Here is a 26417-nt window from a genome sequence, read left to right on the forward strand (position 1 = left end):
TTAAGTGAACTTTCGTTCACTGATTTCACAGGCGATCCCCTTATATGTGGGTGGGCAGGAGCACAGGCACTGTCCGTCCAGGAGAACCACTGTGCCTCCATTTCGACACGGATGGCATTTTTTCACATTGAACTCATTGATATAGTCTTCGATAGCTCTTTCCAAGTTTTGTCTCTTTACGTATGAATCTTTTATTTTCAAAGGAACCAGATTATATATAGGGGTGAGCTGTAAGAAGAAAAGATTCAGTCTTGTGTCTTTTTCTACAAAGGAACTTGTAAAACACCCTTCACTCAATCACTGACTCACAAATTCTTTGATTTTCTGGAAGCTTATTCAATAGTTATTGTTGCCAGATACAATGTTAGCTTTTGACGTTACTTTAGTGATCAAAAGTAGTCCCAATGCATGCTATCATGGAGGTGACATTTACAAATAAAGAGAGTGAGAAGGTCATTTTTATATCAAAACTGTCATCAAGTAAGTGGGAAGTCAGAGGTGGGAGATGTTATTTGCAATACTGTTAAAATGAAAATACCAACATCTACCAAGGCTTCACAACCGTCCACTAATACATTTTTGGTAAATTAATACCTGCGGTGGTTTGAATAAAAATGCCCCCCAAAGGTCCATACAGAGTGGCACCATTAGGAGGTGTGGTCTTGTTGGTGTAGGTGCTGTTGGAAGAAGTATGCCATGGGAAGAAGGAGACTGAGGACTCAGAAACTCAAGCCATTTCTTGTGTGGCTCAGTCTCTCTTTGCTGTCTGCAGATCCAGATGGAGGACTCTCAGCTCTTTCTCCAACATCATGTCTGCCTGCATGCCGCCATGCTTCCCACCGTGATTCTTATTATAAAGGACTGACCCTCTGAATGGTAAGCCAGCCCCAGTTAATTTTTTTTCTTTTTAAGAGTTGCTGTGGTCGTGACATCTAATCATAGCAATAAAACCCCAAGACAGTGCCCTTACTCATATTTCAAGTTGGTTCTATCCCTTTAGAAGAAAGAAACCTCTTCCCAACTCTGCCACAGCGGTGTAATTGGGGTAAGCACGTAGCAGAGTTATTTTGGATTTTGAAAAAAAAAATTATCTTGTTTTGCCTTCAAAAGAAAGTCAAGGCCAGATAATCTAAGATATGGGAATGGAGGGCCGCGGAGGAAACAGTTTGGATAATGCTATCAAAATAGTGTTCAAAGAGATAAAGATGAAGGCCACGCAGCAGTGACAGTTTCAAAGAGGCCTAAACCTTGGTGTCAGCACAGCCCCTGAAGGCTTTCTGCTCAGCTTACCTTAGCATGACCAGTTTTGTTTTCTAGTAAGTACAAAAGGTTTTGAGGTTTTTCTCCTATACTCACCAGCTCTCCTGTCATTGTAGACAAATTTAAGAAGACAGTTTATCATGAAACTTGCTAAAATACCAAGTTTCATATTAATCACATTTAGATCTCTGCCAGTCATCCAAAATAATTAACAATGTCATCAAGGAAATGGACCAAATGTGGTTCCTTAATGGAATGAAAATTATTTTTTACCCCTATGGAAGAGAGATAGACACAGCATGCACTGTGCCATTATGGCTGTTGCCTACAGAACGCTAACATGTAGCCCTTTAAAACACGGGTGGTTGGTACCATTCAGTGCACGTCTGCTCAGAATTATACAACAGAACAAAGTGGCAGGTTTGTTCTCCATTCATTATTATCTCATGGCATTTGAGAAGCTCAGAACGTAGATTGCCCATGCCATCAAAGGGAAGAATGAGAGTTGGAAATGGGGAAGTGGCAAAGAAACGCTGAGAACAGAAAAGGTGAGGGGCAGAGGTGGCGCTAAGGAGCAAGATTCAAGTCAGAAGAACACATCCATTTGCACCAGGTGAGCCACGAATTTGGCTACATCTGCTAGTCCTCTGAAATAACACACAAGGGGATTTATCAATCCCGTGCATATAAGAAAGTGCACCTGATTTCCAGGAGAACCAAAATGAGATTAAAGACTAATATTTCCCATGAGTTCCCATAAAAGGAGTACTTATTACATAACATCCTTTCAGAAAATGAAGTGGGCTTACATAATCTTGTTTCTTATAGTGTCAAAACAAAACCTTACAGGAAGCCAGTGTATTAAATTACAGCTACGCTCATCTAGATGCCTGTGCTTTGGCAGAAGTTGGAAGCATTGTATCTCTCTGGTAATCTGTAAAAGACATAGTTTCTCTCTGCTGACATTTTAAGGATTTGATTGTAACAGTGGGTATAAGGGAAAAATAAACAGTGTTCAGCTATCTGAGGAGACAAGACGTAGGTTATTTGTGACAGTCTACAAGCAAGCTGAAAGTGGGATTAACATCTTTTCCTGAAAATTGAAGACTATGACAGTAGTTAGCCTGTATTCTTTGTATGGAGGGAGGCCAAGAGCAAGACATTGGGATATTGAAAGCCACAGGCTCTATTTAGTATAGTACCACCATGGTCTTTGTAGTATACTTTGTATATACTGCAATGTATATACTACCATCATATTTATCAATTGTTTTACTTAGTATAATGTGACTTCCTCATTCTTCCAAGATGAACCTCTTTTTTACAACCTAACTATGAAGATTGCTGCTTTAATTTGCAACAGAGGATTAAATGCAAACAATTTAATAGTTTAGGGTGGTAGGGAGAGAATCCATAAGTCTCTGAACAATCATGTAGAAAGATAATCGTTCCAGCATCCCCAGGGCTTGCCATGTTGTCTACAGACAATAGAATCCTTCTCCTCACCCAAAGGTGAGCTAGTGATTGTAGGTGACAGATTACCTGATGAAATTAGTAACCATTCTCCCAAAGGTACATTTCTATAAGATTTATGAGAGTGAAACTCCTTAGAATATATTTCAAGGTCAAACTTGATAATTTTTTTGTGTGTGTGTTTGTGTGTGTGTGTATGTGTTTTGTGGTACCAGAGTTTTGAGCACAGGCCCTTGTCTAGGCTAGGACAGGGCTCTACCATTGAGATGTATCTGGAGATGCATTTTTGTTTTTGAGACAAGGTCTTATTAAGTTGCCTTAAGCCTTAAACTTGCCACGCTCCTACATCATCGCCCTAAATAGGTAGGATTACAGGTAGGTGTTACCACACTAGGCTACAAGGTTAAACTTAACTGTATCACATTTCTCTTTAGAGATTTAAACAGGCAGGGAAAGTCGATTTAAAGAAAATAACCATTTCTCCCCTTCAAAATATTCTCTATAAGAAGATACATTTACAAAGTGGTCCTTGGGACAGTGCAGCAGCTGCCATTTCCTTGGATGGGACATTGATGTGGATGGACTAGACTTTCGGTTTGTGGAGGATGAAACAGACAACTAGAGCAGACAGAATCTTCCTGAGCTAATGATCTGAACAGTAAGCAGGATTCACCACATACTGAACCCAGAGCACCATGCTGACTGGACTGATGAAAGTCTTCGAATATTCTAGTGAACACAGTTGGGACTTTGTAGCAGAGACTTTATTCCCCAGATATAAAATGCCAGCTCTGAAGCACGCCTCACCGTTTACAACCTCCCAGAGACCAGTCTTAGATCCCTTTGTACAGGACAAACTGAGCTTGGTTTACAGGGCTGAGAGAACAAGGTAGCTTAGATGTCCTCTGCCTGCATCTTCTATTCTTCCCTTATTGAAAATCCTCTGTCACAGATTTTATTTACTGAGTCCATGATAATGGATTTAAATAAAATTTATATTTAACAAATAGGCTTCCTTTGATTTTTATTTTCTTATACAAGCCAGTTTTTTTTTCATTTCTATTTTGTCTAATTTTGGGGAGAATACCTTTAATTTATAAGTTGTTGTTGTTACTGTTCTGGGAGTTGAACCCAGGAATTAATATAAGCTAAGCAAGTGATCTACCATTGAACTATATATATAATATCTGTCTTTCTCTGTCTTTCCTTCCTTCCTTCCTTCCTTCCTTCCTTCCTTCCTTCCTTCCTTCCTTCCTTCCTTCCTTCCTTCCTTCGTTCTTCCCTCCTCCTCTGCCTCCTTCCCTCCCTCCCTTCTTTCTTTCCTCCTCTTCTTCCTCCTCCCTTTTCCCCACTTCTAGTTTCAATTTTGAGCCAGAGTTCCTCTAAGTTGCCCAGGCAGGCCTTGACCTTGAGGTCTTCTTACCTTGGCCTCCCGAGCAGCTAGAGTTACAGTCTTGGCTCCCACACTTTATATAAAGTTATGTATGCACATATGCTAAAGGCTTTATTTCTACAGCCAACATGCAGAATTGGTTGCAATTTTCAATTTCTGGGTTCTTCCTTCACATTAGAGAGATAGTTTGGGTAGCTCTAATGAACTCTTTAAAGACAGTAAAATAAAGTGAGGAAGTAAAATTCTCTGGAAACTATTACTATAAAAAATGTCAGCCTTTCTAAAATGTAATAAAACTGACATTGTGAACAAAGATAAATATAACTGGAGAGAAGAAACAATAAGGCATGCACAGAAAGTGGAAAGCTATAAAGGCAAGCAAAACTACTTTTCAATAGTGCCAGGAAAACAAGAAGTAGTGAATAATGCATACATATTTTAGTAAATGAAAAGATGCAGCCGAATGGCCACGGTGTTTACATCTTTACAACTGGAAAATATTGCCTCCCCTTCAAGAGTAAGCAGGAGACAACAGACTCTCAGGGTTTCCTGGAGTGGATGTTATTATTACCGTTATGCAAGAGAGAGACAGATTCCCATCTGTATCACCAGCAGTTGGGAGACTAATGCAGAAGGATTGCTGAGAGTTCAAGCCTAGGCCAAGTTACAGAGTTAGACCCAGCCTCATGGAACAGAACAAAACAAAACATCAAAACAAAAAATCAGAAAGGGGGCATGTCTATAATTCCAGCTACTCAAAAGGTTAAAGCAGAAGGATCATTAAAGCTCAGGAGTTAGGCCAGGTACTGGCAGTACATGCCTTTAATCCCAGCACTCGGGAGACTGAAGTAGGCAGATCTCTGTGAGTTCGAGACCATCCTTGTTTACAGAGTGAGTTCCAGGATTGGCTCCATAGCTATTGAGACACCCTGTTTCGAAAAACTAAACAAAACAAAAAACAAACAAAAACAAAAATAAGTTCAGGAGTTACAGCCCATCTGGACAATGAGAAAGAGAATGGGAGGGCGTTAATTCTCTGATCACAAGAATTACTCATCTTGTTTTAATGTTTGACATATGAACATCCTTTCCACAATGACTCTGAGATGAGGGTCTCCTGCTGTGCGATACCCAGAGAAGACAAGGCGAGCCAAAGGCCAACAGAAGAGAACCATCCATTCTTAACGACTACTTTGGGCTAACCCGTACTATACACTCTATATGAACAATCTTAATAAGCCTTCAAAACCACATGGAGATCTGCAGAATTTAGTGTTGTAAAATCAGAATGTCCCACACCCAGTGAGTGACAGGCATTCCCAGGAGTTCCTCTTAGGTTGCCTGATATTACACTATTTCTTCTCTGCAATTCTTTTATCCAAGGAAGTCATGTGCGGGCATTTGAATAGTGCCATCTCTGTCTTCTAAAGGCAGAAGCAGTCCTTACTTTTTGACTAATGAGTGCCGGAGCATCAATCAAGGTTGAGGCCCAGTTGGCAACATCACTCGCTTCGAGTATCTTGTCTCCTCTGTGAAGCTTTTCTTTCAGGAGAACTGCATGTTTCCCTGCTCCTCCTCTTATGTTTGCAATAACACCATTTATGATGCTGTCACTGGTGAGGTTTACTGGAACAAAACAAGGAAGACTTGAAGAAAGAAGCATTTGCATCTTGGTGGTCACTTCCCTTGACGAATGCGTATTATGTCTCTTTAGGACAGCTTAGTGTATCTGCTGAACTCCCGTGTAAATGTGATGCATATAAATCTCACCTCCAGAGTCTAAGAGGGGAATTTTTCTCAGCAGTCAATTTATAAATTTCAACCATCTTTGTTTTGAAAAATAATGGTTGTACACTCGATCCAGGTAGATTGATAACTTATAGCTCATCATATAAATACAAGTATATATAGGGAAATTAATGTGACTTTGTATGTATTTTATATATTTGTACAAATGACGAATATATAAAATATACAAATATTTATATATTTGTGTAAATATGAATGAAGATAAACTTTCAAACTTCATTCATATTTATATTGTGTATAGTATGCTTTAAATTATCTTATTATTATAGAAATATTAAACATATCTAAAAAGACTGAGATAAAAGTAAACTTGCTCCCATCCCGAATCCTATTCCACTTTCTCTAAACTGAACCACTTTAAAAATGTCTAAAACTTTTAGAGTCATGGAGTTTTAAAGGTATCACAAGATGCTTTTGCTTAGCCTGCGTCATTTGTACAAATGAGAAATCTGGAAAGATGTGGTAGAAAGGCTAGTGTAAGGTCACACAATTAATTAATTAATGTTGCAAGATGGCAATTCCAGGGCTTTGTCCCTTTGTTGGTACCAATCACATCCACAAGAAGACAGATTTTAAACGATATCCAGATCTCCCTTCGATAGTCCCTTCACCATCAGTTGGCTCTTTAGAGGTGAATCAGAAGTGTTTTGGGTTTCAAATAAAAAGTTTAATACAATTTTTAAATAAAAGTAATTTCAAGGATTTCTGATTAGATGTGACGTCTGCAGCCTGTTTTTATGTTTGCAAGGCACTGCACTGGTTGAGGGCTAAGGAAAGGTTAACCAATCAAGCCAAGCGGATAGTCGATCTGGGAAAGTGACTTAGGTCTTGTTTTTTGTAGTGGACACAAGGTCCCACATTAGCCCATGTAAGGCCTTGTGAAAATTTAGGAGAAAAAGAAACTTGTCTTCAAGACATTTTGCTGCCAGTGACTGGTTTTCTGTCATTGCGAAAGATACACAGCCCATGAGCACTGTGCCTCCCTTGCACAGTCCCGACATGGACAGATATGTGTCTGGGGGCTACTTGTGCTCATAGTGATTAGGGAGGAGTTAAATAGTTCTTAAGGGATTCCAGGTTTTCTCCCTCAAGATGATAGAGTGCTGATCATGGGAGGCAATGCTCTTGGCTATTGGCTCTGCCTTCCCCAGTCTAACCAACCAGTCCATACTTACTTGTTAAATTACCTCCTCCTATTTTTGTGCAATCATTTGTTTTAACAGTTGCTGTCATGGTAGCTTCATCAAAGAAGGTATGTAGAGGGGTATTTAAGGATGCATCCACTTTAAACCCAAGACACTCTTTTACATCATTAACTTCAACACCTGCATTAGAGATTCATATGAAAATTATTTGAAATGGTCTATCAACATCAGAAATGAATTCAAACTTTACTATTTTGTGACAAATATACCTATGTTTCTGGCCACCATTATTAACTCAATCGTAACATCATGTCTTCACTCCATTCTCTTTTTATTGATATCTAGTAGCATCCTTTCACTTGGCTACCAACTTAATAACGGAGGATGTATTAACTTTACCCCCTGTTTGAAAAGGATTTAGGTCAGTCAAGGTGGTTATAGGAAAATCCTTTGGGATACCCAAGGAAGACAGCAATGTCCAACATGCATTGAATGGTAATTTCATGCGTGGCATTATTCTGAACATTTTGCATGAGTTAAATAATTCAATCCTCACATTAACCTTTTGAGGGGTCACTCAGTTTCAGTTGAGTCTACAGAATTACAGAACAATACCCAATTGTTTTGGACACATGATTTGAATATATATTTGAACTTCGTTTTAGCTCACAAATAACAATCTTGGAAGTTAACTCACTGTGGTTAGTATATGCCTACCCAAGCAGTTATAGCCATAAATTCTGTGAAGTCTGTAGTTTGTTATCTATTGTCTTTTCATATATGTAAAATATGTAAATATTATATAGAAATAATAACTCTATAATAAATATATAAAATAAATTAAATAGATAATAAAATAAATAGAAAATAAATAATAAATGAAAATAGAAAATAAAAAGATCTATCTATCTATCTATCTATCTATCTATCTATCTATCTATCTATCTTACACTTACATTATTATATAGCACCTCCACGACCTGCAATTGTTATGATTTGTTAACACAGTCATTTTGAGTTTACTTTATTCTTTTTATTTTTATGAAGCAGAGGCTTTCTGTGATACCCAGACTGGCCTCAAACTCCTAGTCTTTAGCAAGCCTCTTATGTTAGCCTCCTAAGAAGCTGGGATTACAGGCATGTATTGCTGTACCAGACTGTTCTACTCTATTCTTGAGAGGATTAGATGAACCTTTAGGTCCAAGGCATCTCCCAACTATAGGGGATGCATGGATGAAGTACCATATTACCCTTTTCCCATAGTTTTTAGCATAACAGTCTTACTCAACATGGCCTCAACTAAACTACCCTCATAAGATTATAATGATCACCAGAAAAGGCAAACTAACTTTTAAACCTTATTTTAACACACATTGTACAATAGTAATGGTTCTTTCTTCCTCTCAAAGCCAACATTTATAACAATTTGTTTCCACCAACACTGAAGACTATTTTAGAAGACAGTCATCATACATAAATTGAGCAAGTCTGAGGATTAAGAGATAGGTTATATACATTGTTTCTTATACCTTCTTCCACATCTTAACTAATGTTTCCTTGGAAGCTGTATTCCCATTGATAGCCATTCCATTATAGTATGATTTGGTGAATTTCTCAGTAATAGTGTTGGGTACTTTGGGAGCAAGTGAGCCTATTCAAAGTGGAAATCAATGAGCCACTTGATAGACATTTAGATGTCAAAGGTAAGAGCAGAATCTCTCAAAGGAATGGATTATTAGATTATTTCATTCTAAGAGTTTGCTCAAAAGGGGCAATGAAAGTAGTAATATTCAATCAGAATCACATTTGTAACTAGAATTGTGTTTCCAGGTATTACCTTTATCTTTCATGGAAGCTTTATCCAAGACATATATCAGTTCATAGAGTCCTCCCAGAGACCCAGAGCTACTGTAGTGAGTGCCATAGGTTTCCAAAAATCCAAAATACTCTCCTTTTTCATAGAAGGTTGGCAAAGCATTTAGGTCATCCAGGAAAGTTTTGGTCAGCACAATATCCCGATTTCTCATCACAAATCTACCCACGTGAACCTTTCCTTTCACATGTACGAATACCTTTCCCTTTGTTGAGAAAGCAGCAGAAAGAGAGAAATATGACGTTTATCACTGTCAATAAAACAAAACCATAAAACCTAGAATACTCAAAGGGAATGATATTTTAGCAGTGACCGCTACAGTAGACCACATCAAAATGGATAGTCATAAGCTGTTGTTGTTGATAACGTTTGGCAACTGAAGTTCTCAGATATGCTCAGTCAGACACTTTAATGACATACCTGGTAGTTTCTCGTAAAACTAGACACTCATCTGCCTTCCTAAACAATAATGCCACTTTTAAGTGCTTACCGAAGGATTTGTTTCAGGATTTCTGAGCAGCATTCAGCAGCATAGCTTCACATAGGAAAAAGCTCAAACATCCATCAACAAAGAAGTTGCTGAGCATTTTAGTGTTGCATCCACACCAAGGGGTTTGAAGTCATCGGTCAAAAGAAACAAACTACTGACCCATTTCACAAGTAATCTCAAACACATGGTGATTGAAAGAAGCCCTTCACAAAGTAGTGCACACTGCACGATCCACCTCACAGCCACAGACAAAACTAAGCGGCCATGGGATTCATCTGGTCAGTGACTGCTTCTCACTCAGTAGGGAACTGACTGTGAAGGACATGATGGAATTTTCTTGGAGTGGTAGAAAGTTCTACATCTTGTTTGAAGACCTATGTTCTATGCTTGAAGGTGTGTGCTCTCTATATTTTGGAGTGGCTTCTGAGCCCTCAGTGGTGAGTGCCAGAACTTTATTGACAAGAATCTTACAGGAACTCACTTCATACATCACAAACCATAGTGAGTTCTTCATCTTCTGACCCACATACTACTAATTCTCAGAGATGAACAAAACGGAACAGGAATTCTTTCTCAGTACTGTCAAAACTAGAAGTGTATCTTGGGATTTGGAGTAAAATAGATGTGATAATCTTTGGCTCAACTGATTTCAAAGGTTGGTCTTAGATAATTGCTATCCAAACTGGTTGTTCTTTCTTTCATCTTAAGACAACAAAAATGATTCTTCTGACCTTGTGAGCCCTACCAGTTGCTACCCATTTCCTAGCCCTCATTAGACACAGCATTGCATGAAAAACTTTTTTAAATAGACATTCTATTTCCAACTTTTCTTTTCCTAGTTTCTCTGTAATCTACCTTTTTTTTTTTTTTTTTTTTGGTTTTACGAGACAGGGTTTCTCTGTGGTTTTGGAGCCTGTCCTGGAACTAGCTCTTGTAGACCAGGCTGGTCTCGAACTCACAGAGATCCACCTGCCTCTGCCTCCCAAGTGCTGGGATTAAAGGCGTGCGCCACCACCGCCAGGCTAGACCTTTTTTCTTAGAGGAGAAAAAGTGTGGGGTAAATGACTCAGAGCCTTGAACATGCTATGCAGACACCCTTCCTAAGTTAGCTCCCCATTTCCTTAGATCTAATACAGGTATTCTGCTGCTCTCACAAGAACAAAACCATTATGGCCAAGGTTTCTGATGACCTTTATCAATCTAAGGCCAGTGATCACCCTCCTCTTCGTTGACTCTTTAGCATATTTGACACAGTCAGTTGTTCTCTGTTCAGTAGAGTTTCGAGTCTGATGCTGGAGAGTGGAGCTTCTCAAGCTAAAGAAGATGAACAGATTACCCCTGGGGTCTTGTTAATATGTAGTTCTGACTTAGCAGGTCTCGGTGGAATTGATATCCCATTGATATAGGTGCTGCTGGTCCAGAGACCACACAGAGCAACAAGGTTCAAGGACATTGTACTACATGCTTTCTGGTTTTCTCTGTGGGTTTCTCCTTTTGCAGTTTTCTTTATATTAAAGTTTCCCAAATTTAGCACTTATTCTTGCACTTATAAATATATGATAACCATGTGCTCATCCCACAAAGTCCTATGATTTTTTAGGCATCATCTGGATATCAAAACATTTTAAAATTCTATCTTGAACCCAGATCTCCTTCCCAAACTCCAGACTCCTAGCTTTGATTTATTACCTGGAACTTTCAACTGAGCACTTAACAGACTCTCACACTTCATCTAACTAGAACCTAACCCTGTCTTCTTTTTGGCTTGCTTTGCTTGAAAGATTCTCCATCAGTAACTGCACCCTTCAATGGCTTAGACTCCAAGCACGAGAATCAGATTTGATGGGAACTATCCTTTCTGAACTGTAACCATGTCCCATCTGGATTCTTACGTTGGCTTTTAAACTTTATTTTTACACTTGTTCTTCACACACCCAACCTTTTCCCAACAGAGTACCCAGAGTGGCCATTTTCGATTTGACAATGAATGTCAAGAATTGAAACCAAACCCCTGTTACGGAGAGAAAATCTACCCTTTAGCGGTGATCACTGACATTCTGTGGGATTCAAATCCCTCCCAAATCCGTTCTCCTTCCAGCTCCATGTGACACAATCATGTCATCAGACTCTTCCTGCCTCTAAGCCCCAACTTTAATAGCCCTTCTTCCAGATACTGTCTCCCTAATTCAGCTGTTTGGTGAGACTCCTTTACACATTTGCTCTCTCGTCATCTTCTCAACACAAACTAATTGAATAACTGAGCACATATAAATATGGAGAGTGAACGGTTATTGTTATGAATGCAGGTGAAGCATCTAAGCAGGTAATGATGATGTCAGGAAAGGAAGAGTAAGCATTTGATCGGCATCACACCGATGCTAAAAAAAATTTTATATTTATTCTGTCAGTGACGAAGTGAACGTTGGAATCTGGCTTAAATATAAACACGCACACACATATTTAAAGTCTCAGCCTAAAAGTGTGATTCCAAAATAGGCAGACTAATCTTATGTGCAACATGTATAAGAGCACAGCAACGTTGCTTTGGAGACAGGCTCTATAGGAAGCACATAGACAACATTCTGAGAGGCCATGTGGTAGAGAAGGAAAAATCCTCCAACTGAGTTCTTGTATGAACAATCATGGCCCTCTGTAAGCGGAACGCTCTGGCACTTAGGTCTCAGTCAAACGGCACACTCTCCACCCTTAGAACACTTTCTGCCAGCTAACACCCAGGGTCTGACTCATCGACTACTGCCCAGCATCTGAGAGTTCTTTGCCCTCTGCAGTTTGCTGCCTGTTGCAGAAATCTCTGTGAAGATTTCCTGGGTTTTACTGTCATTTCCTATTACCTTACAAAGAGCTTGGTCGGTTTGAAATAAGTTCTATCATAGTCTCTATATAAATTATCCCAGTTCTTACCGACTTTGAAAAATATGTTGATATTCGTTGAAACTTTTCCTCCTTGGAATAAGTAAACTCCAGACCAACTGAATTGTCCTTCTTTTCCTCCGGCTTTGAAGAGTTTTCTTCTGGGAAAACTGAATCAACTCCTTTGACTTTCATAGGCACTTCGGTGATTTTAAACTTTAGAGCCAAATTTACATTAACATTCAAGGTCCTGTCTCGTAAGAAGTCTCTGATTATATGAACCTCCTCTTCGTAATTCTCAGTTATGAAATTTTTATCAGCCTTCGTCTAAAAGTGTATGATAATAATAAAGGAGCTGTTAAAAACAAATGGGAATCAGACAGCTATTCAAAAAACAGTAGAGCAAGGGAGAGACTTCTCTAGGTGAAGGGTGCTGGGGTTAAATTTCTGTGGTTCGAATACAGACAAAAATCAAGGCAGAGTCCTCTAACATCTGATGGCACAGAATAAATGAACTGGGACATAAAACAATCACATTTAATTGTCTCCTGAACACCTTCTAGAAACCTCAGCAAGGAAAAGTAGCAATGCCTAAACTTCCATATCCAACATCTGGGGTTTTAATATAATCTGGGGTCCGAAAGGCTTTAGCAGGCCTACCCCCCAAGTCCCACTGTCAGCAGCACATACAGCTCCTCTCCTAGGTTCAGGCCCTATCCATCTGACATCTGCAGCTTTCCCTAGCCAGTGTCCTATGGTTCCAACACTTCAAACATGCTGGGGTCTCTATTGCGAACAAGGTTTCCCCTTTATAGCTTCATCCACAGCCTATGAGGGCCTCTTTGCAGGGACTCCAACCCCGCCACACAGTGCCTAGCCTCAGCAGCTCCTCATGACTGCCCTCAATCTTGCATGTTTCATGTTTCAAAATCAGCATAATATGAATGATGTTTACCACACTGCCAAGTTTGGGGCCAGCCTCTTACGACCTAGTCTGGCTCCTCTTGGACCATAGTTGTGTTCTCTTCTGAGTACTGACCCTGTGGAAACACTTCTGTTGCTCCAGGGGAAGCATGGGACCTTCTCCACAAAGGCAGCACCAACCTGAGTACCAGGGTTCCTTGATGGGTCCTCCGTGAAAAGAATTAATTTGTTAGTTTTAGATTCCATTTTACTCAGAGTCTCAGGTCACAGGTAGAATAAAGCCATATATTTTTGGTTGAAATACCATTGGAAAGGGATAGTTACAGCCAGAGGGCTCTTTGTCATCCATGGTTCATCTCCTAAGTCTTATGTGTTCAGAGACCCAGGTTTAAATAGTACAATGCACCCACAAAACCTGACTCAGACTAACAAAGCATTGATTTCAGCATCAGAGAGATAGCCAAGGAGCAGCAGGTTGAAAAGGACCTGTGCTGTAAGTATGATCCATTTTCATCCCCACTTCCATGGCCTCAGATCTTCTCGCACTCCCTCTGCGTCATAAAAGAGGTCGCAGCGCATTGCCAGTCTATGACGTAATATCACTAATGAAGTTCCAAGCTTTGGCTAAGTTTTTCATTAATTATGCTTTAAAAATAAGTAGTAACAAGGGTTTATTGAGTGTTTGCTATGTGCTAATGACCCTGGGAGAGATTTCCAAATTTATATCCCTGTATAGCAATGAGATGTGCAATATCACTTCTGTGTTGTTGTTTTTTGGTTTTGGGGATTTTTGTTTTTTTTTTTTTTTCGAGACAGGGTTTCTCTGTTTAACAGTGCTGGCTATCCTGGAACTAGCTCTTGTAGATCATGTTGGCCTCAAACTCACAGAGATCCGCCTGCCTCTGCCTCCCGAGTGCTGGGATTAAAGGCGTACGTCACCACCGCTTGGCTATTTCTGTTTTCTACATGAGGACGCTGAGTCATATGAGAACTACTTTACTAAAGATCTCATAGCTTCAGGCTGAGGTAGGGTTCCCACCCATGAAGGATGGGTTTTAAACCACAGCACATTTGAGATAAGATGCATCAAGTGAGGGGAGAGGGATAAGATCAAGATGCCATAACAGGTCAGCATTACTTTTTCAAATAGCAAATGGCAATAATTTATTGCCAATGAGTAACCCAAACAAGGTTTCCAAACCACCTCATATGGGTTGGCAAGATGGCTCAGTGGGTAATGGTGTTTGCTTTCCAAGGCTAATGACTTGTGTTCCATCCCTGGGACCCACATGGTAGAAACAGACAATTGACCCCTGGAAGTTGTCCTCTGAATTCCGTATGAAACCCACAGTATGTGCGTACACCACCACCAACAATAAATAAATACAATGTAACAAAAAGTCATTCATCAGGCATCAATCTGTGAGTACCCCCTCTGTACATGCGGCTGATAATGGGCAATAAGAAAGTATACTTAACTCAGGCTTTGTATTGATATAGAACGTGTGATGGATGATTTATTTTCCTGAGCATTTGAAACGGAGGAAAAGCTTTGTGCGTTAAAATAGAGATTTCTACTCACAAGAATTCAAGCTTATTCATTATGATAAGACAAGCTTGGCAACTTATTTTCCAAGCCCATAACAGGTTTGTCCAAGGTCACCACCAGCAGTCATAGTGCCAAGGAGACATGGGGACTTAGCGAGGACTCAACTCAAACACCTCTCTTCCCTGATTGGTACCAAACAAGAACTCAAGTCTACATTCCTGCCTGCTTTTTTATAAGCTCCATGGAAAAACTCATTTGGAGGCACTAATCCCACCCACACTAATAAACAGTGATTTATAGATTTCATTTATTCCACATTGTGTGAACATAGATTAGTTTTGCAACAGAACGCTTAATGTGTTTGATTATGGCTTAGTGTTCCAAATATCCCAGGGGTGTAAATAATGCACAGAGCAGAAACTATGCCTTTTTCCAAAGTGTAAAACATACTAAAACGTTGAGCCTCATGTCTTTCTAGAGGTGGGGCAAGGGGACCCAGTGTGTTTACTCTCCTGAGGTAGGTTGATGTTTAATCCTGGGTGGCCCTGTGACCCTTACCAGTCTGTGTCATACAAGTTTCGCCTTTACAAGGCACTGCAGGTTTGGTCACAGAGGTTACATTAATTGTTGCTTAATCACCGTGGTCAAAATATGTGAGGGGAAACATATTTCCCCAAACATAAGAGGGGAAAGGCTGATTTTGTCTCATCATGTCTGAGATTGTGATGGGTATATCATGGCTACAGCTGGCACGTAACGGTGGATAGTGCCCAGTAATGGGCACAGCTCTGACTATACCAATGGAAGCGTCAGCCGAAAGCCTGTTCCTCCTGAGAAGGCAGAGGCAGAGACATTTAGACTGGAACAAGGGTTGGGGTAGATTTTCAAAGATCTCCCCTAGTGAGCACTTCCTCCAGTCAGGCTTCAGGCCATAAAGGCTATCTAATTTCTCCAAACAGTAGCACCCTCTGGGCATCAAGTATCCAAAAACATGAGCTCATGGCAAAGACTTCATAAAGTGAAGATGGGAGAATTGAAAACAAAAGAAGACAACATGCCAATCAACTTTCACCCATCATTAACGGCTAAAGGTGCCATGTTTTCTATATTCCACTTAGAAAAGGATTTAAATTTTTTACTGTCAGGGATAGTGACTCATGCATTTAATCACAGTACCTTTGAGGCAGGCACAAGTAGATCTCTGTGAGTCTGAGGCCAGCCTGGTCTACATAGTGTGTACTATTCTGAACAAGTCTATATAGTAAGAGTCCAACTCAAAAAAAAATCATTTACATTGTGTGTGTATGTATGTGGTAGGCCCTGTGTGCCATGGTGCTTGTGGAGAAGTCAGAGAACGACTTGGGGGAATCTGTTTCCTTCTTCCACGATGTGGGCCCTGAGTATCAAGCTCAGATATCCAGGCATGGTGGCAAGTGTTTCTACCAGCTGAACCATCTTACAAGCTCAGAAGAGTAATTTCGGATAGACTGTTGACTTGTACTCACAGAATTTTGTGCTTAAATGAGGCAAGCATGGCACTATGGAGAAGGACCATGACCTCCAAATGTACCTCAGAATTGTGGGAATTTGGTGACTTTGTTTTAGCTCTACAGTTGCAAGAAATATGACAATGGAATCATCTGGGAGCGAAGTGCCCATCTGGTCCAGATAGGAATCCTTAACTAGCTCGTAACTGTTAAGTCCTTAACAGGCAAACAGAATGGTTTCATGCTGAAAATGGGTAGGGATTTATTTATGATGATGTTGCTTTTCAAACAATACCAGTTATAATTTTTAAAAAGTCTGTATGTCTTTTAGTCTGGTGGGAGTAACATCAGCAAAAAGAACTTTCCAGAAATGGAATGAAGAGGGGCACAATGGAACTTCTTCACTGAAAGGACTAATTCAAGGAACAGTTGACATGGAAGCAGTTTGATCATTTTGATCACACATAAAATCTGCTCTAATTTTGTTTTTAGTCATTTCAGAACTCTGGGTGAGTCTATATCTATAGATATTTTACCAAATCTTTATCCTTGGGTGTGTATAGTCAGGCTGGATGAAAGACTACTGTGTGTCTCTAAACACGTCTAAGATACATTCTCCTTTTAACTGAACCCCTCGCTCACTTTAAATTCTTACTGTATTGAAATTTTCACCAAATCTACCATTAAATATTTCAAGGCACTTTCCCCCAACCAAAACAAAACAGTACGTTTTCCTTCATGGCAACTTACTTCATAGGCCAGAAAAGCAACGTTCCATGGTTTGCGATAGTATGTCAAGGTGTTTCCATCCCGTACCCGGTCACAGAGTCCGTTGTAGAACTCATTGTCAAAAGGTGTGTTCAGGGGATCCATCCCTAAGATATTGATCCTGAGAAGAAGAAGAATGGGGTCATATGGGTAAATATCGTTGTTAATGCAAGGCAGCCTTCTGTAGCGGGGAGAGCCGGACAGCTTCGATCCATGCCATTGTCAACCAACACGCGTGCCGTTTAATCAGGAACAGGGGTCGGGGCCCGTTCACTTTAGTGCAGTGTCTTGGCAGAACGCATGCCTTAGGAGGGGCTTGTAAACTCTTTGGCACCTAGGGCACTGTTAGAGCACAGGAAAGAAAGGCAGTAAAGTAGGCGGCATGGGACTCTCTGGCTCCTGCAGTCTTAGCTCTAAGGCTGCACCTCTTACCTCACATTCCTGAGTGAACTAAATGCCAAACACTATAGCACCAACAATTTAAATTATTTGAGAGCAGAACATCCCAGGGGGGCAGTATAATATATACATGTAATCTTTCATCTGTGGATCAACATTGGGGCTCTTTCTCTTTCTCCCAATTCTCTTTCAACTTAAACCTTCCTCCAGCTGTCTCCCTGCTTGTCAAGAATCCCACCCCTTCCCCAGGATTATATTATTCCTGTTAGACTTTCCAAGAAGAACATTCAAAAAAAAATTCGGCATCTGAGTAAGGTATTCTCAAAAGTTCTATACACCACTCAATCAGAAAAAAAATTTTTATTTTGCAAGCTTTAATTCACAGACAGAAATATCCTTTATCTGTTTTTAACTTTAAACAAAAGTTTTAACAAACTTTTAAGAAAAGTTAAGTCTGATTTCTAGGCTTAAAGACAGCATCGGCACGAGAAACTGTTAGCTCTTTGTCAAGTTCACCTTTGCCAGTTTGAGGAGCACAGGCATTGCTCCGTGGGCAGTACATACAATAGATGGCTCTGAGCCCGGGATGCCAAGATGGAAATTTCTTCCACACACCTATAACTCCCCAAACAAAACTTTATCTATTGTTCTAGATCACATACCTAACTCCAATTAGCAGGATTATAAACGTGTATATTACTTTGAAGAACAGTTTGTCAGAGTATAGACGACTTACCATGAGCCCATTGCTGAATAAAACAAAACAAAAGAATAAAACCAAGAATATTACCAATGGGTGGGTTAAAATAGCTTCAAAATTACGTCACATTTTAACTTAATATGAAGATACCAAGAAAGCAACATTGGGGCTCTGTAACGGAAGAACAAATGGGGAACTTATTTGTAAAGGTTGAGCTACAAGATGAAATTAACTCACTGCCTAATCTGCCCAAAAGACCTTTCCCCGCAAATGCTAAGGCTCTGCTGTTCCAATACGGAGCTGAAAGTAAGAGTGATGGGCTCAAATAAGTCCCAGAAACAAATGCCCAGACCTTGTAGCTGCTTAACTTTCTTAAACATTTTATGACTTGTTTGTGCATCCTGTGAGGTCACAAGTAGTTTCGGCTGGTAGCGTGTTGTGGAGGGAAACCTCTAGACATGAAGGGGCCTTGTGTGTTTCTCTTTGCTTTCCTTTCTTTCTGCAGTCACCTTGAGAAGGGCTTCTGATGGCGGCGGCTGCTTCTCTTTAGCTCTGCTGCTCCTGCAGCACTAGCATTTCATCAAACCATCATGGAAAGCAGTGCCACCCTAGCTAGCCATTACAGCTCAAAAGCAGTGAAGCCTGTCAAGCCCAGTCTTGCGAGGAATTGCTTCTTGACTTCATTTCACTGAGGGTTGGATGCAATTCATCCACCTTGAGGTCATGCAGCAGTGGAAAGAACAGATAATGTCTTTGTTTCTGAACAGAAGTTCAGCTACATGTTAAGGGACAGTGAACCTTGTCTCGCTATGCACCTTCATTAAATAGACTCCTTCAGTGAACAATGGAACTCCCCTTCCTGTATAATGAGGAACCTCTGGATGACTAATTACCACATCTATGTGCTTATAATAAACAGAAAGCAAAATGAAGAGAGTTAAAACACAATTGGCTCCCAGGAAGTTTTCTTGGAAGTAGGGAGGATCGGAATATAATTATCTATTTAAAAATTAGTTTGGAAAGAATATACTGTGTCAAACAAGTAGTATAAATAAATGCAGTATAAGGTTCGTGTTGCACAAGGACGTGATCATCATGGGGAGATCATAAAAGGAGTTGAAAAATAGAAGATTTGGTTAGGGCTTTGGTGAGTGTGTAAACTGGGAGGTGCTGGAAGCTCAGGAGGAATGGCAAGATCCCACATGTGGCACACTTCGGGTGTATTGGTCTTACTTGTGTGTCTTCTAAAGGCATTTAGCTATGCTTTTGTAAACACTTTAGTGAGGCACCAAATATTTTTCATCTTAAGCCTAAATAGTTGCAAAAGATATAATTTCTCATCAGGCTATGAATACTTACTAAAAACATAATTACTGCTTTATATGGAAAAATAAATCTAATATAGATTAATGGTATAGTGAAGGTGCATATGGTTCTTCCACAGAATTTTGACTTAATATAAGATCCAATATAATTTATATCGAATAATCTTATTGATCACCTTTTCATGCTTTGTTGTATCAAAATATATTAATTAAATGAATTAATTTTAAGTATTACATGTTCCTTGACCATAAAGTTTAAGTATTGAAGCTCATTGTAAGTGGTATATATAAGCATGATAAAAAAAATTTAAGTCATTACCAAACCAAGTAAAATTGTATTGGAAAGCTATTCCAGTGAAATGGATTGAGTTTCTTTTCAAATAGATAAATTTTTATATCTGTGGATAAATGCTGTTTTGTGCTCCTAAGATACAGGGCTCAGCACCAGTATTGCTTCACTTTCACTTCCCATTTTATCGATATAAATGAGGAAAAATTCACTCACATGCATAAGTAGATAAGAGTAGAAGGTATTTTGCTATAGTTGTAATGATCTGTCCTATCCCTTTAAGAGTCAAGCCACGCCCACTTCCTCCCTGTCCACTGAGGCAGGCAGATATTCTTTACTGCTTGCAGCCTGAGTCTCTTCTTTTCTTGAAGAGGCAGCTTCTGTCTCCCTTCTCTCCTCCTCCTCCTCTTCTCTCTCTCTCTCTCTCTCTCTCTCTCTCTCTCTCTCTTCTCTCTCTCTCTCTGCTCTTTTCCTTCTCCCCCTTCCATTCCATAACCCACTAAATAAATATCCAACCTCACTCTGCATGGTATACCTATCCATGTCTCTGTCTCTCACCTGCGATTTGGCTCACTGCCTGGGGCCAGCCACCTTTGGAGACCAGCGGTATGGTTTTGTGGCATGCCCATCTGTCTGTCTCTCCTCATGGGACTTGCTGCCCCTCATGGCTCACTGCAGCCACTTGGGGAACTGCACCGTCCCTGCCTGGGACTGACTGCTCTCAGGACCCCCTGCCCACTACCTGCTGCTACATGGCCACTGCTACTGCTCTGGGACCTGCTTCTGCAGCCACTGGGGATCCACAGCATTTTACCTAATTCATTACAATAGTAACGCCATTCAATTCTTTGGTCTTACATACTAAAAAGATTGCACACATAATAGCCTTTTGTAAAAAAATTATTTTACACACCATTTGCTGATTATTGGTTAAAAATTTTTAAAAAGTGGAGACCATTTTATTTCAAAGGCATTAGAGTCTAGTTGAGCCCTAGGACCTGTAATTAGATCTTGAGTTTTCTAACATGTAGTATTAGTGAGGTGGATGAGAGGGCTTTGGCTTGTGGAAGGCAGATGACAGGTGTGGAAAAAAAACTGTAGAGTTTTGGCGGCATGCATCACAGCTGGTAGAGTGTTTGCCTCACACACGAAGTCCTAGGCTCAGTTCCCAGCACCACACACACCTTGATGTGGTGGAACAGACCTGCAGTCCTCCGTTACATAGTAAGTTCCTGTCTTGAGATTCAAGAAAGGAAGAAGCAGCTGTGTCATCGTACTAATCAATTTCATGAAAAACAAGTACATATGGGGGTTGAGTCTTGTTGTTAGTTCAGTTCCATAATTTTAATAGTTGAGGAAACTGTTACCTTGCAGCTTACTTGCCACTCTCCTGGAAGGGTCCTGTATGCCCTTTGCTATGCATAGCCTAGTTTGAAGGATATTGTTTCATAGAACAGTCCATTGACCAGCTGGCTGGAACCATCTGGAAAGTTATGGAAGCCAATGAAGTCTAAAGCACCACTAAGGGAGAAATGTTTCAAAAACCTTTGACTTGACTCCACTCCTATAGAGACAGCCAGTCTGCTCTAAAATGAGCCAATATTTTTCTGCCAAGGAACATGAAAAGTGCTCATGAGTAGAAAAGTCGTCACCTGGGAAATGTTAAGAAAAGCATGTTCTTTGGCAGTGTTTCGGGATGGCTGCTTCCACAGCTGCCCCAGAAGCACAGGCAGCTCTAATTCACTAGGTGAGCTGACAGGAAAGCTCCCTTCACAGAGGTGGAGCTCCGCTTAGATCACAAAGAAGTCATTCCTTACATATTGTACATCCTTTACAGCTGGCTTTGATTTGCGCTTTTTCAATGAATGCAAGATGGGCTGGAGGCCTTCCCTGAACATTTGTGGAGGATCTCAGATGCCTACAGGACAGAAGTCTGAAGCATTTGTAATATAATGGAATTCTGCCAGAGTAGGGACTTAGAGGAGAGAGTCCTTCAAGTGGATAAAGATGAATACATGACGTCAAGTTCCCGTGGCTTGCCCACGCAGAGTCTGGGTAAGAAGCAGGAGACTGGGTCTATTGTGGTTTCCCCGACTGAAGTGTGGAGAAGCAGTTCCTAACCATACTGCTCCGACTGGCTTCTCCATCCCTGTGGTTGTCTCCTTGAGAAACGCATCCCATAAGCTCAGGTATTTGAACACTTGATCTCTACTGGGTGATGCTACTTGGGAAGGTTTAGGAGGTGTGGCCTTGCTGGAAGAAATAACATCACTGTGGTCAGGCTTTGAGGATATATAGCTTTATACTATTTCCAGTTCCTTCCCTCTGTTTCTCTTGGCTTCCTGCTCCTCCCACCACGCCTGCCTGATGCCATGTCCTTGGGCCACAACAGGCTCTTATGTGTCTGAAATTGTAAACCAAAATAAAACTCTTCCTCCTGCAAGTTACCTTGGTCTTGGTATTTTATCATCACAACAGAAACGTGACTGATACAACCCCCATGACCTTTATTTCACATATAGTTCAAAGCTCTGTGAGAATAATGAAGGTTTTTTGTAAGTATCCAAATGTCCTAGAATTGAGGTTTATAATCATTTAACAAAATATCTTAAAGCTTCTAGATATAAATGATTTGCTAATCAAAGTATTCTAATATACATAAACATATATCATATAATATTTAATATACTTATGTGTTGTGTTATATAATATGTAATATATTTATATGTAGAGAGAGAGCCTGGCTGTGCAGTCAAAGCTGCTCTTGAATGATCTTCCTCTCTTTGCCTCCCAAGTGTTAGAATTATAGACATTATAATAAATAGTTGCCTAAGACATTTTATTTTTCATTACATTTATTCGTTTAGCATGTGGGGGGGATGCAGGTGTCAGGGGGCAAGTGTGGAAGTCAGAGAACCACCTGGAGAAGCTGAGTCCCAGGGATCAAACTTAGAATGTCAGACTCAGTGGCAAGTGAGCCATCTCATTGGCCCATGGACTATCATTTTGCAAGTTTAGTTTTGTTTCCAGACAAGGCATTGACTTTGGGTCTTTAAAGCAACATGGAGAAGGGCTTGGGTGGGTGTGGTGAAAAGGAGAAGGGTAAAGTGGTGTGGTGGAGAAAATATGGTTTTATGTGACACAGAGAAACTTGGGTTTAGTTCCCTGAAACACTCACCAAAGGGCTTAAATTATTTCACTTAGTTCTTATTTACAAAATGAATATGGTAGCATCCCTGACAAAGTCAAGGGGTCATATGACAATCTGTATGATGGAATGTACAAAGGGATTCTGAAAAATTCAAGGTATTATGCAAAGGACAGTAGTAGCTTTTATAAAGACTAAATTTGTTAAGGGTCTTTGCTCCTAATAGTAGGGAATTCAATAAAACCTGACGATGGACTGATTCTGTCAGGACCCACCTCATTTTCCATGTCTGCAGCTAATATTTCCCATAGCTGGGCCCCCTGCTCAGCCATGTTCATGCTCCCCAACACCACTCCTGACTGTAATAAAGTGTGAGGTCCTAAGACTTCTTTGCCAATTCTCTAGGATGCCTCGTTAGGAAACTTGCCAGCAAATGCTATGTTAATTTTTTTCTTTTCCCTGAACAAAGGAAACCAATAGATTATGAATGATTGTTTTTTTTCAGTTAAGTAGGCCAACATTTCTGTATTCCTTTCCCATAAGACAAACTATAAATCTGCACTGAGTGAGAATAAATAACATATGTGATTCCTGTTTCAAGTTCTTTCACTGAGATTAGAGATAAAACTTCTTTCCCCTGAGGAAAGATGCAGAAGAGGTTTAGGATAATTTGAATCCATAGCAACCTGGTTAGAAGGGTTTTGGACAACCCTACACTGTTAACTACCATTTACTGAGATTCTTGGCCTAAGACAGTCCGTTTGAATCACAAACACAGCTTTTAAGCTAAGGGCCAAAGGCACTGCGGGTAATATTTGAAAGCCATTTGAGTAAGATTTTATGAAGTGAATAAATGCTGTGTGAAACATTTATCTCATGCGTGACTCTTGGTATCCTAGAATTTTGTACTTATGTTCACTAAATGGATGTTTCCTCTGACCTCAGAGAAAAGGCATCTTTACTTCCAGCCAAATCCAGTATGGAGGAATTAGTCCTCAGGGTAGGGCCTTCTGGCTCAGTACCACTGACAAAGCAGGCTGTAGGTAGCAGGATGCTCAGCGTCACCACTGCTCACCTCTAACGGTGTCCGTAGCACCTGCCAGTGCTGTCCTCTGCAGTACTGATGATTCAAATGCTCTTCAGACATTCCTAAATGTCTCCCGTGGGGGAGTCACCAAATCCAAGAAATTCTGTCACTCTAGTTCCTCTGTCAGCTTTGTTCTTCCCATTTCTGCCATCTTTTTTCTTTTCTCTAATTCTGGATTTCTGTCCCCGAGTTTCATCCTAGGGACCTAGTTTCTATCTTACTGGATATTAACCAGGGTCTCAGAAGGTACCTATGAATGGGGCTTTTACTTGTTAAGCAATTTACCTGTTTATCTGCCCACCAAGTATTTATTGAGCATCTATTTTGAGTGAAGAATGAAATCATATGGATAAAGAAACCCATCCCATGATAGATGGTGAATAGAACCATGTACTCCTGTCAGTGCACAGCAAGACATGAGAACAACAGCATCTCTGTTAGGGACAAAATGGTCCAGCTCAAGACAGTTATGCAAACTAACCAGTAAATGTCCCTGGACTGCCTTGCAACTGGAATGGGATCTATCGGGACCTCAGATCTGTCATCCTCTCCCAATGCCTGGAGCACAGATGTCTGCAGAATCCTTTCCTCTCTATATAGTCCCAAGTTCGAAACTCTTAGACTTCCTTTAGCACTCACAGCCCAGGGCCCCTACATTTTGTGTGGAAAATACGTCACCTGTCAACTCGCTACAGTGAGACCCCAAACCCTATTACCCTCTGGCATCATCACCTAGTCTTTTGATACCATTTCTTCCAGCCCAACTCCAGAATGCTTGAACCTTTTCAGAATTTATAATTAGTTATCAGGTCAAAAAGCATTACAATGAAGGGTAACCATGTTGGGAACTCAGACGTCTTAATGCACCTGCCACACCTGCTATGGAAATTCGAAATGTGGTCATGTCAGTCTTTCTGTGGTCTTCCTGACATTTGTACATGAGATGCTTTGTCTCCTACTGACTGAGAGTGAAACTCATTCAACAGACTCCTACTGAGGCTGGGTGATATCCCTACATACCAGCTAAATACTCTGGGGTCCTCAAATGAATACAGATCAAGGTTTGCATCAACGGTGCCATTTGTAAAAGCCCTTCTGTATATTCTTCGTTGTGAAAGAGTTAGAGGCCATTTCCAGTCATATCTCACCTGGACAGGTTCAACAGAAGTACATTAAATACAAACCCATAGCCTGCTGTTCGTCCCAATTCAGATTCTTCTACCACTCGGTCGCGGCAAGGGGGGCGTGGATCTCTGTCACAGTCATCCTCATCTGAATAATCTCCACAGTCGTTGTCACCATTACACAGAAGTCGCCTCTTTATGCACCTGCCTGTAGTCAAAATCAGGACTCTTATATCATGTGTGTAATGCTAAATGTTTTCATTTGCTGAAGTCACTATGGGCACTTTGGCATTGGAAGTGAATGATGGATACAGTTGAATTCTTTCTATAGACTACATAGCTAGCCTTTATTGGGAGCCATTAGACTTGGAAATGTCTATTTATGAAAATGTGTTTACTTTTCTATGCTCACTAGTGGACACTGAAGCCCACAGAGAACCACTGGACTCTCAGATCACCTGTTCCACACTGGAAGTCGTTCCCACAGTTGGTCTGTTCCTCCGGACACTCCTCAGTGGGTTCACAGGGTAGCCGATCACCCAAAGCATCAACACAGCTCTTTCCCTTAAACTGTCCAAAGGCTACAATGCTTCTTGAACGAAACTGCCAACAAACAATCAAACAAAAGAACAGCTAAAATTATTCTATTTCCTAATGCGAAAGTGGATTGTGATTTAAGGTCTTCGTTCTCAACCCTTCCAATACTGCTGTCCTTTGATACAGTTCATCCTCTTGTGGTGACCCCCCAATTATAAAATTACTTCCGTTGCTACCTCCTAATTGTACTTTTGCTACTCTTCCGAATCATAATGTAAATATCTGTCTTTTCAGAAGGTCTTAGCCAACTCCTGTGAAAGAGTCATTCAGCCCCCAAAAGGGGTCGAGACCCACAGGTTGGGCACTGCTGGAATAAAGCGACATCTCCATCACTGTAGACCCCACACCCAATAGGCTCATGATTATAACAGAGAAGCGAAAGAAACCACCACTGCTATCACTTAACAAGAGTACTTGGCCTTCTAGGTTATGGAGTCTCTTACACACATGAAATACCATAAACACTTACCCAGTCTGCTGTTCACCATGCAGGTCTCCTGGTCAGATCAGCCACATTCATTTCAATGATTACCTCTTTCTGGGTTGGGATTTGTTCCTGGGGGTCCCTGCCTCCTGTCCATTTCCCTGAAGACGCCAGCTTTCATTTGAAGAACTCGGATGGATGGATGCAAATACTTACCATTTGTTTGAGGCAAGGATCGCACGGTGACCATTCACTCCACGGGCTCATTCTGCAGTCTATGGG

At 40.5% G+C, this 26417-nt stretch overlaps 1 protein-coding gene across 1 annotated transcript; it reads right to left on the reverse strand.

The window, feature by feature from the left end:
• C9 (complement C9) lies at positions 1-26417 on the reverse strand. Its single transcript, XM_057789392.1, has 9 exons — positions 26352-26417; positions 25573-25717; positions 25175-25322; positions 17025-17163; positions 12366-12641; positions 8918-9158; positions 7111-7260; positions 5574-5752; positions 1-228 (listed from the first exon to the last, which is right to left on the reverse strand). Exons 1-9 carry the CDS (start codon positions 26400-26402, stop codon positions 1-3), a joined length of 1557 nt encoding a protein of 518 aa, XP_057645375.1. The 5' UTR covers positions 26403-26417.

The sequence above is a fragment of the Chionomys nivalis genome, chromosome 15, assembly GCF_950005125.1.
Source record: "Chionomys nivalis chromosome 15, mChiNiv1.1, whole genome shotgun sequence".
Classification (NCBI taxonomy): Eukaryota; Metazoa; Chordata; class Mammalia; order Rodentia; family Cricetidae; genus Chionomys; species Chionomys nivalis.